General features: G+C 42.9%; 1 protein-coding gene across 2 annotated transcripts in view; it reads right to left on the bottom strand.

The window, feature by feature from the left end:
* CPEB4 (cytoplasmic polyadenylation element binding protein 4) overlaps positions 1 to 14,377 on the bottom strand; it is a 281,089-nt gene that overhangs the window by 25,701 nt on the left and 241,011 nt on the right. For both annotated transcript variants that reach the window (XM_069244659.1, XM_069244660.1), the window contains 3 exons: positions 11,195 to 11,313; positions 4,697 to 4,811; positions 2,984 to 3,165 (listed from right to left, as the gene is read on the bottom strand). In XM_069244659.1, coding sequence (XP_069100760.1) covers positions 2,984 to 3,165; positions 4,697 to 4,811; positions 11,195 to 11,313 — 416 coding nt within the window. The remainder of the gene's footprint in view (positions 1 to 2,983; positions 3,166 to 4,696; positions 4,812 to 11,194; positions 11,314 to 14,377) is intronic.

Below are 14,377 nucleotides of genomic sequence, written 5' to 3'. Positions count from 1 at the left end.
AAGTGAATAGGCATTTTGGTGTAGTAGCTGCAGGGTTAAGGACCTCAGTTAAGCTATGGAATTTTACTTCTTGCATTGGTAAGGTGAGGGGTCCAAGACTCTCGCTGCCCTTCTGATCACCATGCCGAAGAGAGTGGGGTATTCAGAAGCTATACACCTGTTTGAGGAAGCTAATTCAATGTCAGGTAGCGTGGGGGAGGGTTCTGGACCACTGGCATCTTGAAGGTCTTCAAAAACGTTGCCTTCCTCATAGTCATCAACATTCTTATCACCACCATTATCATCCCTATAATACTGTGCCTGCGATGAAGCTCGGCTGGTGGCACTGTGGGTAGCATCAGATGCTGTGCCGAGACTGGAGCTGGCGGCTCCATGCTCGAGGAAGAGGCTGACCTCAGGAGGAGGTCAAGTAGTGCCAGTCGGCATTTGGGAAGGATCCGCCAACAGCCTTCTGACTTGTAGCAACCTCAAACCCTTAGGGTTTGAAGCCAGACCAGCGGAACTTGGCAGGTACTGAAGATTTTGTCTGCAGCCTCTTTCAGCTGATGTAATTTGGCAGCTGCAGTTGGGCCACTGAGGAAGGAAGTCAAGTGTAGGTATCCGCTCAATGGAACGGCTCAGCGGCCTGACAAGCCCTGGGATGCCGTCCAAGTCTAAACAATGTGAGTGGCATGACATCGGAAAAAAGTGCTTGGATTTACAGTGTTTTTATGTGACTCGATGTGGAACGTTTGTGAGATTGGTGTCAGGCTTTGACCAGGACTGCTTACGTGACTTATTGTGGAGTTTGGCACCTGATAGTTTTGCCTCATTGTCGTGGATGGCCGTGCGGCTTATCCTGGCACAACAATACAACTTTCTGTAGTGTGAACCACTGAGACACAAGAGGCAGACATCATAGGTATCCGTAACCGACACCTGTCATGATAGCTTGAAACCTGTTGTTTTAAGGCCCATATCAGCACACAGGAAAAGAGGATTATGGGTAAAAATATTTTACTGAGGAAAACGTCTTCCAAAAGACAGCATTTCTAGTGCCGGATCTGCATCTGAAGTTGAAGAATGAAAGGAACGTGCAGGGAGATGCACGACATATGATGCATGACATATGATGGTCCAAATGCCATATCCAGAGCTGATGGATCCAACATGGAGTTGCGCAACACCACCTATCGACGCACGAAGGAATAGCTCAAACTTTTCAAGATCCAGTCTGGCCCTTTGGGAAATTCAAAAGGTGAGAAATCTGAAGTCTCTCAGAAAGTGTTCTTTCTCTTATTTCATGCCAACACCATATAAGGCAGCTGCTTGAACAAGGTGACCTCCATCTGGCGGCAACGGCCTAAAGTAATTTCAGCATACCTCTTCTGCATTCTTACTCTGTAGTCCTCACATGTTCTTTCAAACTTGCGTCTTGTTTGAGATTCATCTGTATTTGCAATGATCTATGTACTCTCATTCTGTCCCTTACCCATGACATATACGGAATCTCCTTTGTCTGGTTCCTGAGAAGATGGTCGATGAAAAGGTGTAAGCTGTGGCTACACTTAATCTTTTCTCTTATTTCAATCCTTTTGAGGAGCTGGTGCCATGGCAATTGCTATCTCAAAAGTTCATTTAGTTTTTCACATTCACATTTTATTAATTTGTGAGATTAGCCTCAGTGTGTGTATGTTATGTCACGTTTGCACAAACCTAGCCAAAAGGCAGCTGAATGCTGTACAGTGTCAAAAGCAGGGATACAGTTGGTTTCTGGGAGCAGAAGTGTACTGTTACAGCATCATGATGCAGTATTCTTTCAAAGAGGTGCAACTATTACTCTTTTCTAGGACATACCTCGGGGAACAGAGTTAGTGCTTTTCAACATAGAATTCACCCCCATTTGAAGAGGTATTTTGTTAGATTTGTGGTTGATACGAGGTCTTCAGCCACAATCATGAATATACTGACATTGAAGTGGTTCTTTTGAGGCAACTGGAGATCATTTTTCAAATGACGCCAAGTCAATGGTGTTGCTATAGCATGAAAAGCTTTCCAAGTATCAGTTTTCAGTATCCTTTCAACCATTTTTCCATCTAGCCCACCAAATGGCTCGGGTTGTGAGGACTATTTTTTCACTTAAAATAATCCAAGGAAGAAACTTTTCATCTCAATCCAACTACCAGGAATCCCCTTCATTTCTGACCGCTGAACACTGAGTGTTCTGATTTGGATATTCTGCTGTGGCTGGCATGAAGGATAAGTTCCTAGCTGCCCAATGTTTTGAAGCTATTATATGATAACCTCCAACTGTCTCTTTCCAGACTGCTATGTAGAAATGCTCACGAGCTCTCTAAATGGGAAAGGCAACCATAACAAACACCCACACAATACCTTAGAATAGCTCGGTAACCTTTTGTTACAGCAGGTCAAAACACCAATGTTATTTTCCCCATCCTGGAAAGTGAAAATCTCATTTAAAAAATGGACTCATTCCTATATAACCTGTCCTCTTGTCGATCAATCGGTTATTGGTGGAAGTTCCATTGTGTTTTTTTTTTATTTCGCCGCCACAGTTTCTTCTGATAATTAAGGTTAATATAACTTGCCGAAAATAGCATTAGTGCATACAGCATTCTTACCTTTGACCTGATGTCACTGAGTCATTTTAGACACACCAATGGCCAACACCACCGTTACACACATTTTGAGAAAAACAAGATACTATCCAACCCCATACCTACATGCAGGAATTAAGCATAAATTTAAAATAGATTCACCAAGCTCAAACGGATGGACTGGTGTGGACTCTGGTTCCAAGAGTTTCTCGTCAGGCCTAAGCTGAATCAAACTTAAAAAAATTGAGATAAGAGAAAGGGGGGCCAGTGAATCTGTTTACTTTTCAGGTACAAATCTGGTAGCAAGCACATCCATGTAAAAAGCAAAAAAACGTTTGCTTCAGTTAAAGGTGAAATGAAAAGTACAAACGGTGCACAACTCTTACCCGTTTATCTATCTCTCCATGCTGCAGCTGGACAAAGCGTGCACTGATAGCAGCTATGTAACTTTGTTGATTAGAAAATGCCACTCTTCCAGCTCCTTTCGGGTACTTCAACTCAGGGTCAGTGTCGATACCAGCATAGCAAACTCCTCCGTACAGACGGTCCATTATCATTGCAAGTTCCACTACAACAAGAACACAGACCTCATTAGCAATTTGCCGTTATTGACAATCAACTCGACCATCCATTATCTTTAACAAACGGCTCTTCTTTAAACCATGAGCATAAGGCCATTCCATATTGCCCCTCTGTAGCAAAAAGCCATTGTTGAAGAAAAAAAAAAACTTCAAAGTAACCATTTTATTCCCTGCTTTTTGAGAGGTCATTCTGTTATACTAGGATTATTAGTACCCATTTTGTCATTTAGATTATTACACTACTTAAAGGAGGAAAACAAGCCATATTCTGCTTGCATTGAGCACTGCGGCTATGTCAGAAGTGCCTTCCCTACAAGGGCGTTAAAGTGCTGCACCTCCTCTTTCCGCTCAAGTCAGAGAATCTGAAGGTGTGAAGTGGAAACTGTGCAGAATGAGTACCTCTGAGTTTCTTCCTCTGTGAGGATCTCTGGTTCCAGTACCTTCTGGGTGCAGCCGGTGGCTGTGCCCAAATAGGCACTGCTATTGGTGCCACAAACATCAAATCAAGTTCAGCGCGTGATGAGGCAGGCCTTTGTTCCACGCCCTGTGCTAATTACCGTATATTGCCACAGAGAAACAAAGCTGAAAGCTCTGCTTACATGGCTTGCAGGAGGGTAAGAAATGAGCATGACTAGATAAGCCTCTGCATCCAGACTACCTGCCCCTTCACCAGAGCACAACGGGCACTGACGGATGTTACCTCCAGTTTGTTGTAGACTGTCCCCTCTCTTCTAGGGCCTTTTCTCGGTTTTCCCAAACTTCTAGCGAATGTTTTGATGGCACAATTAAATAAAAACATTTTCTAAAGTGCACATACATATTCACGGACCACACATTACAAATTTAATCGGAGGTGGGCAATAGGTCAGCCCTCTGAGGTGTTCCCCAGCCTGCTCTGCTATTGCGGAAGGGGAACAGTTGGGGATGTGGGAGCGTTAAATCCGTTGCACCCTCACTGACCCAGGAAAATGTTTTCCAAAACAGACCTTAAGGACACGATGAATCATTGAACTTAATGAAAGCGCAAAAAGTAAAAAATGAGGTAATTGCCCTCAGTTGATAAGGCACGCTTGGTGTCAAAGTGTCCAACCGATTTAGGCTATCGATCAACAAAACCCTTATGCAAACTGCAACGGGAAACACAAAGTTTGGGACACATCGAACTTCTGGCTTTGATCAATATGCATGACACTTTGTAATCTTAAGTACCTGTATATTTATTTTTGCGACGTTTTCTGCCTATCTGTCAAACAGGCCATATGTGTGACTGATGACAAAGCGCATTCCACTACTTAACTACAAAGGCACTGTGAGTGACTGTACATACATCTATATTCAATCATTTAAAAAAACTCGTTAAAAAGTTTTTTTTTTTTTGATGACATGAATAGAAAAAGGGAATTTTACAAAACGTCAGCTGAACGGATGCAATTAAAAAAAACAAAAACGAGTAAATGGCATTCAAGACCAAGGTCGGGTATCTAGAAGCAGTAGATTTCACAGAGTAGTTTATCATACCGGCTCTTAGTGGTCGAGGAACACCACCCACGAAAATTGTCTTCCTTGGGTCAAGAGGCTGTGAGCCGTCCATCACAAAGTCACTGTCGCTGAGGTTCCAAGGACGAATTTGAACCTAAAATTAAAGAAAAGCATTATACCCATTACCAGAATGCAAAGTTAAAAAGCAAGTTACATTGAGGTGTCATAGTACAGTGACAATTTTAGTAACTTTTTTTTAGCTGATATATTTTGGAAAAAAACAAAACTAAAATGGACGACAACAAGCTTTTGAGTGCATCCCAACCAGCCTCTTGATGAGATGTATTACAACATGCTCTAACCTAATATTTAGTCTTCCAAACAGATATTAATCTATTGCCCAACAAAAGCACAAACCAAGTGAAAGCAATATCCATGTGACTATTCCTAAAATCATTCTGTATTTTGGAGAACAAATGTTTTGAACTTCCCAAAAACGTGGTAATACAAATAATTTTGAAATGTGGCATTTAAACTATACTTTCTCCATCCCCCACATAACCTCGACTTATGGTAGTTCACCTGGTATGCTGGTGTCCCGTTTATTGTATCACACTTTTAAAATTCCCTCCCCTCCCCCCACCAACCCATTGGCCATACTACTATTACTGGCAAGGAGAAGTTTCAACAAACAATACTGTGGAGTGTGAGAATAAAGTACTATGAAGGACTTGAGGCCTTTCAAGAGCAAAGGCCCATGGACTAAATTCTTTCAAGGGCGAATAAGCTAACGTTCTTCCAGACCAATAGGGATAGGCAAAATTTGATATCACTCTAGACTACTGCATGTTGATGTGGTAATGCCAGAGTAACCATTCTACAGGCGATTCACCAATTAAAATGGTGCATTTTCCGAGCGTACAGAACCAGAGCCAGACAAACAGAATGTGCTCAAAGCCTCAGTGTTCAAGAAAGATTCACTATATTTTGATATACAGGTAACTCCTGTATAGTTGATCTAACAGTTTGGGCAAAAAATTACAAGCCCTGCCCTTGTGCAAATATTTTTATACTCTTCAAATAAATGTGTACTTACATTCATGCAAACACCTAATTGTACATATTAGCACTGCATACAAGTGAAACTGCACAGAATTTTAGCAAGACGAGTATAGCAGCCAGCACGTTCTACTGAAGTCATGGACTACAAAAATGACCAGGAGTGGCGCATCTAGACTCTACCTAGGTGGGGTAATAATAAGAGGGAAAGAAGTGACCAAATGCAATTCAAACATATTTGACACATTCTGTACAATTATGACTGACAGAATTGAGTACGGATTTACCAGTAGAATCCTCAGTTGGGCTCGGCTGTTTGGTGGCAGGCTGAACTACTGAGGCCATATTGTTGATGGGTGGTGTTTCATGGTTTACAACGTGTGAATATTTTGATTTGTGACATGTTCACATTGCTGCAGTTGGTATCGTGCATTATCTGACCGTTTGAGGTATGGTACAAATGAGAATAAGTCAAAGTAGGATGAGTTTTCATACTTAAATATGATATGTGCATCATCAGTTTATAAGATTAGGTCCAGTAGGAAACTAAGGTAAATGTTAGAGGCGGTAAAGCTGTTTGGTACATTAGTTGTGAACTGAATGGAGCTGACCAGAAGGGATGAGTGAGATGATAATCTGTCTGGTAGAAAGGTGCAATCTGCTTCAGTTACGCGAAACACACTCTGATATTGTCTAATCTCTGTAGAAGCATGAGATAATAGTATCAAAGGCAAGGGAAGAGTTCAAGTAATAGATGTGTCAGTACTCCATTTTTAATCCACTGTAGTTTTAAAACCATCCCATGTGGAAATCACTGATGTTTCTGTGCCACAGCCATACCAGAATCTGTATTGGTAATCTGAAAGCAGATTATTTTCCTTGATGGATTCAGTATTTTTTTAGGTGGATTTTTTCAATTGTTCTACCTTCTTGACTTAAACAGTCTGTTATTGGCCAGGTGTTAGAAGAATTTTTTTGGGTCAAGGTCTGTTTGGTAGGGTTTTTATGTAAGACACTTAGTGTTTCTCTGGGGGAATTCCTATATTCAAGGCGTTAACTGTTCTGGCTGCACATATTTTCATGCCAGCACATGGGAGTGCTGGTGATTCCTCCGGTCCACAAGCATCCGCAGTATTGATGATGTCTTCTGTGGTAGATTTAAGGTGAGAGATGGTAAATTATTCTGTGTTTTGTTATCTCCTTAACTGCATTGCTGGAATTGTGGTTGATCAGTGGGAAGATGTGCAGAAATAGTAAAACTGGTGGGTGGGAACTAAAAGTAATTCAGGTATGCCCTGGAAACAGTATGGGCCTGTGATGGGGAGGCCATCTACTGTATTGCCAGCATATCATAAGGTACTACAAATTCAGGTACTGTGGCTGGTGGAATCTATCCTCTGAAATCGTCAAGTAGGGCTGTTTGTCATTTGAAGGCCTCTCATCAGGCCTACAGATCCTTAAACAGCTCTCCCTATTCAAATTGTCTGTCTCAAGTTAAGGGCTCTTGGCCACTATCAGAACTGATGTCTGTAGGTTAGCTCCCGAGGACATACAGCATGTATCCTTAGAACAAAGCAGACATCTAGTCTGTAGCTCGTTAGCTTTACTGCCTCCATACATCTTACCTCTTGGGTCTTCAAAATAAAATAAAATGAAACATCCAAGCTGCTCACCATGTAGACATGGGCATAGATTGAAAATAAGGTATATTTAGACCAATGATTATACAGTAAGATGCAATATGCACTTGTTTAGTATAAAGAAAATAGTACATTTACAAATGTCAACTAAACATGTACACAGTGAAAAGACCATAAGACCAGTCATATTAATTTATTGTAAACATCATTTTACCTGTACATGCTGTTTTTATTTTTTCCCATAGGGTCACATTAATACACAAGTGCGTAGAGGCCTACCTCTGTCTGACATGAATAAGGTCCTGAACAGTCCTGTAACGTGGAGAGGTGCACCAACGGTGTCTTCATTTTGCTGACACTGGATTACTGCACCTGTCATGGGTTTAACAGGTATAGTGGCGGTGGTAGCAGACCATATTTTGTGAATCTGCAGTTGTGACCTTCTATCTATGTTGTTGGCCCCACTTGTATAAAGTTCTGCCTCAGTGAGTAACCCAGAATCTAGTGGTAACATCCATGTGAAATGAATGTATTTGTGCACTATTACACGCAGTGTCTGCATAAGTGAGCCAGAGTAATGGTGGCCTCTGAGTCCCATTTCAGAAGCCCTTAGCCTGCTCCTAGGCATGAGATTGTTTCCCAGGCAGTGTATTGCTGACAATCCTGAAGTTGGAGAGATGAGACAAGGCTTCTTTAGGAAGTTATTTAAACACTACTGCTAACTGAAGATGCTGATTAGTCTCCCTGTAGTACTGACATTTGGTGGGTGATGGGAGTTGGGCTCAGGGCAAAAGGGTTCTTTTAGGTGAGGCCAGCCATTTCACTTCATCCTGATCACTGGTGCTAGTGATAAGCCAGTTGTAGAAAGTTCACACTTTTCTGTGTCTCTACTGTGAGTACTCCTTGGTGGAAACTACCCCGCTGTGAAAGCATCACCCAACAAAAAGACTGTCTGGAGAACAGCCTATAGAGGATACTTGAAAGAAGAACGTCTCCAAACCTGTTCTGAGATTTCAGACAGGGAATACACGCTGCCTCTCTGCTTTGACTGTGTAAAAGTGTGAGCCATTCACATTCTTGCTGCTCCAGTTCCAAGTCCTTTCACCATGGAAGGGAGTTTTCCATAGCATACTCTGAGGACTGCTGTGCAAGTAGAGCTAGTTAGTGTCTGTGTGTCAGCCAACTTCTGAGAGGCGAGGTTACATCACCTGGAAACATTACTTGCTGGAAGTGCTGACCTAAAGACCGCTGTCTGCTGAGTGAGGGAAAGAGTCTCAAGCCTGCAGGAGGTGTGACTGTCCAGAAAATGCCAGAAAAAGCCAGACTAGTGTGGAGGGTTTACCCTAAGCAAGAAGACTAAAGAGAGAAATCTAGGAGTTTAAAGAGTTTGAGTGCAGTCTATCCAGAAGTAGGAGTCCAAGTGGGAATCACAGGTTGGCAGTCAACGTCACCTCTATGCAATAGGAACAATCATAGTTGAGCTTGCTGCTTAAACCAAGACCTGTGCCCATGGTGCAAGTAGCCCCTGATACCAGTCGTGCCTATGGTGCATGTTGTCACACAAGTCTTGAAAAGTGCTTCCATTGACTTCCATGACACCTGACACAGATCACCCAGCGGTGTACGTGGTGGCCCATCTGCTGCTCAATGCACAGTGACCCAGAAGCAGTTCCGATGCCTGCCATGAGCCACACCAACAACCCAGGACCTACATTCACTGAAAGACTCCAGGCTACTTCTCTTGATTCCTCTCTGCTGAAGTTTGCTCAGATCAATGCCTACTCCTTCAACCACAGCATCTCTTTCCAGAAGCGGGCAAGATAAGAGACACATGATGTCGAAAGACACAGACCTGAATTGTGGTGAGACTGCATCATAGAAACTGTACTGAACTAAGCACAACCATAATTGAACTGGGGGACCTGCACCCAAGTCTTGATTGATGTTTCACAAACCTAACCTAACGGGGAACCTGTCTAGATTTACATGAGGAGGGACTCATGGGTAAGAGAGAAGGGAGGGCAGTAGCCCAAGTGACAGTGCATATTGCACCTGCAGTCATTTACCGTTTTAAGAGTGTCTATTAAAGTAGTTTTCTTATTCAAGTAAAGCAATAGGTTGGACAGATATTGTGCTGCCGGGTTATCTGAGTTTGCATACCCCTACATTAGTTCCCTGAAAAGTCTGTGGCTGCTCACCAGCGCTACCACTGAGATTTAAGAGCTGGATGGGATCTACTTGGTCCAGTTTGTGAAGCCATAGTAGGGCACACTCCGGGAGATCTGAGGCAAACACCCCCCACCCTATGGCTGCAGGCCACAAACTCTAGCTTGCCTATGCTTCCGAACTGTGTCTGACACCTGCTCTCTGCAAGAAACGATATGTATTTAGAGTGACTGACTATATTGTGTGTGCCACCTAAGTCGATATAGTCAGTGTCATTCACTTAATACAAAATTTTCAATGGGAGTCAAGGGCACAATGGTTGCAGGTAGGAATGGCACACTAAAGTCGTTAAAGAAAAAGAATGAAAACTAGGTGAAGTTGAATAAAACTAATACTGTGATAAAAATCACTTCACTACTGTTGGGTTATCTTCAGTACTACGCAACACATATCAGAACTCCAATGGCAAATGTACTTAGTTGATGTATCATGCGATTATGTATTTTTTATGTTCCTTATTGGATGCATTTCAATACTTCTGAGATATACATATTACATCGGGCTTGACCGCTCAGTTATCACCATATCTTTTGTGACCAACAGAAAAAGAGCTTTAAGGAGCACACTATGAGAGGGGATTTGCCTCCACTAACATGGTTACATAGAGTACAGCATCTGATTGGGCAGAACTTGTTTGGTGCTGTCAAGGAAGAGTGCCTGTTGTTGCACACCTATTGGCTCCTTAGTGGTGTTTCCTCCGCTAACATGGTTGCCAAAAGAAATAAAAATAAAAATAAAAAAAACATGGCAGTGTACAACAGGCAGCTCCCATCCTCAATGGTGTGATAGTACTGACTAAGATGAGCCAGCAGCAGTAGTACTGGTAGAAGTGTTGGTGAATAGACCTTCCCAACGAGGGTTTTCATTTCACTCAAAATGGCTGCTACATCCAGGATGATGCCTTGATGTATGGTCTCCCATTATTCCTGGCACTCCAGAAACGCTGGTCACTGCAGCCTTAACCTGTGGTCCTGTGTCGCAACAGCCTCATGCTCTCTTACCACACCAATCTACAAACTTAGGTCATTCTCCCAAACTTCACCGGCCCCCCTACAGCCTGCTCTCATCTCCAAGATAAGCTACAGCCTCAGCATTCTCTCCCCTTCTGTACCAGCCCCCGGAGCGTGCTATCCCTATGTAGGCCAATGAGGCCCAGATGCTGGTCTACATCACTCCTTCAGAAGCAGCAAAAACAGCAAGTCTAGCCATAGGTGACCTCCTCCCCTTCTTTCACAATAGTGGTTATGAAAGCTAATGGGGCTCAGTGAAAGGCCAACAAGTCACTCTTGAGCTTGTTCCTTCCTCCCCCACCTGTACCACACCCTTAACCAGCCTTTCAGTTCCCACACCAGCTCACAGTTACAGTGCTTCAACCTTAGTGGCTGTGCTGCTCCACTTATGCAACCTTTGACCCGAAGGTCAATCCGAGACCAAATCGAAAGAGGGATTATTTGTTCAATGACTCATAACATTCCCAATATAACCTTTTGTTTGTTAATAGAACAAAAGCAAAGAGTCATGTTTCTTCAATTTCCAAAGCGTTTTAAATGTGTGAAATCAGCCATTAGGCCTGCAAAGAGATCTAGAAATATTGGAAAAATCTCATACTCACTGGCTTATCTTTAATAGTAGGGCTGGATACACACAGGTAGAGCTTGCCATCCTCTTCGATGCATGCGTCAATAAGAGCCTGAACAGAGCTTTCGTCTTGGAATAATAGGAAGGCGTATCCTGAAGAGGAAAAAACAGAATGGTAACAGTTTTTCACTGGTATGCATGAGATTTTCCTAACAGGAGCATTACCCGTTTGCCTCGCCACTCAAACTGAACAATTAGAACATTTAGAAAGCTGACATTTGCTTTGGTGGTTAAAAGCAATAAAGGCTGAGAAGACAAGCGAATGCAAATCCGTTTGATACTGTGCCCTGGTATTAAAGAGATTCCCACTAACAGGGGTTTAAGGATACTGTGTTTGGGGTTTTTAATGTTTCCTCAATTGAGTAGTCAGATAGATAATGTATTCTGCCTCATAAAAATATATTTATGTGAATGTAGAAGTCTCTTTTGCATCGCATGCTTAATTTGAGAGATAAGGCCATATTTACTGAAGCAAGGTTCCACTCTAAGATGCAAAACTCTTTAAAGAGTTGGTGCAATGCTTTCAAGAAGTCCCCTTTGCCACAAGGTGTAAGCCTGTGCATCTGTGCTGGATTGGCATATGCTGGTCCTGAAGTCCGTACTTGCCCTCCCCACTGATTATATCTATAGAACCCTGGTTTTACTAGAAGCTTCAGAAGTAAGCTTCCTACTTCTTCGCACCAAACCACGCACAGCTGCCTTTCACTTTCCAGAAGAGATTAGAGGCTGAATGACAGACACGGTGAGGATTCTATGGTTCACACACAGTATAAAGAACTTTCACAGTGAGGACTGTTAGCTTCAATACCCCAAATCCGTCAGTTCTCATAGGTATTTAGAACGAGATGAAATATTTGCTCAGTGAGCACTAGGTGTTATATAGTTACACTTTCATGTTGTACAGTGACCGAAATCTTGCACATGTAAACATCTCAAGATACTGATGCCTGATTACCTAAAATTGGTTTCTGACTGATAAGAGTTATGGGTCTCACAGGTGGATATCACTAGTACCTTCTATTTACTGAGCCTGCACAGCCAACAGCGGTAGCCAAGGATTCGAGTCAAACTTTAATACAGACAGCTCTTGCCAGTGGGCTTGAGAAGCAGAGGAGAGTGCCTCTACATTTTGTGGGCCAAATGTAGCTAGTGGGTGCATTAAACATTCAAAATTACATTAAAACAGCATTGCAGGTAAAACCACGTGTAGTAAAGCCTGATATTCACTGACTTATGGTGTTACTGTAGTCTAGATCATGAAAGGAAAGAAAAAACAGCAAGTATCATTTCACAACAATCATTTCATAAATGTAATGTCACATTAAGTTAAATTTACCAACAGACCACACAATTTCCCCAGGAGGGTATCCTAGCTCTAAAAAGATGGGGCTGTGCCTTCAATTTCTTGACAGATTCAAGGACTGAGGAGGCGGCCCTGATATTTAGAGGGAGGTCATTCCAGGCTTTAGGACGGAGGTAGGAGAAAACACAACCTCCTCGCTCTGGCTCTGGATATGCAGGATGTGAGCAGGAGGCTGGCCTATTGGAGGTTTCTGGCAGGGGTGTGGAAATATATGAGGCTGTTGTGTTAGGAGGGGCCTAGTTTGTGCAATGCTTTGTATTTGTATGTGAGGAGTATGTGTTAATGAACGGGCTATCAATGGTGGTGTAAGGTGGTGCATTCGAGGGTGAATCCTGCTGCTGTGTTTTGTATGGTTGGGAGTCCTCTAGTCAGTTGGACAGTGATGACAACAGAGTGCGTTGCTGTAGTCCAGCCTACTGGTGATAAGGGCCTGGTTGACAGCTGTGCAGGTGTTGAGAGAAAGATGTTTAAATAATTTTTGTGGGATTTTGCGAGTATAGAATCAGCAGGAGTCAACTGTGTTGTCTTGGTAAGTCATTAGGATTTGGTTGCCCACCGCTATTCTTAGGTTTTTTGCTAGGCTGGCTGGCCACCATGTGGAATTCTATAGTGAGGTATCCCTGCAAAAGAGTACTTCAGTTTTGGATGTGTTGATTTTCAGACAGTTGGTCTTCATCCAGCTGGCAATTTCTGACATGCAGGAGGTCTGCCCGGTTGCTGGATGTTCCGCCAGAAAAGGAACTGTTGGGAGCCGGATGTGTACCCTTTCAGGCTGTATAGTACACTGATAACCCAACATCTTGAAATCACTGTATTGATTTATATACACAAAGTTTCCTTCCACCTGCTCTCCTTATGTGCAGAATCCTCCCCTTTCAACATTACATACAATAATCTGCAGGTACTGGACTGACCAACCCCAATACATATAGGGTGGCACTGGTGGGAACACACGTGCCCATTTCTGACTGCATTTAGAAATGTGCTGCGGTGGTTGTGAACAACACATCCGAAATTGACACTTTATTATGGCAGAGGTAATTTAAGACCAGTGGTTTTCGAAGTATGGCCCATGGGTTGCTGGCCCCCCTTCGCTTGCGGCCCACAGATCTACCTCTGTGATGCCCCTAGTACATAGCTGCCAAGTTTCATGTTGCTTGTTTGTGACAGTACCATGGTTTAAGTGTACCTATGTGCGACATTCCATGCCTTGTGTGACACTAACACTTAAAGGCAATTAAAACGTGCTGAAAAATCCATCTGAAGATTAATATTAGAAATTCCCTCACATATGAAGCACTGAAGTGAGTTCCACTTTTTCCCCCCAATGTACTTGCACTGAGGTAGTGCTGCTCACTGGTGGCATACTTATTGTCATTGAATTTAAAGTTTACCTGCATCTGCACAGAGCAGGGACCACCCACCATCAGCCTTATACAATAGTGTACACTGTCTGAGGTTAGCCATGATAGCTGTTAATCTTTTTTTGGACCCCTTATCTGTCCTGGCTGTAGTGGCAGGTAAATGCTGAGTTTCAGAGGCTTCCTCGGCAAACTGACAAATAGCTTTTGTCACAGGTGGCACACAAAGAACAACTGCTTCTGAAAACTTTGCACTGCTCCAAATTGCGTGACAAAACGTTCCAGTGAGGGAATGCAGGAAGGACTAACAATCTGTGTTAGTCTGACCTGTGATGCGTGGCACTTGGCAGAGATGCCTGTAAGCCGAGAGTTGCAGCAGAGAAAGCTGCTTGAATGCTGTTTTTGTTGTTGTTGCTTATGTTAGCCCAGCAAC

This window comes from Pleurodeles waltl, chromosome 7 (genome assembly GCF_031143425.1).
Source record: "Pleurodeles waltl isolate 20211129_DDA chromosome 7, aPleWal1.hap1.20221129, whole genome shotgun sequence".
NCBI lineage: Eukaryota > Metazoa > Chordata > Amphibia > Caudata > Salamandridae > Pleurodeles > Pleurodeles waltl.
This window is presented reverse-complemented; position numbering and strand designations above follow the sequence as displayed.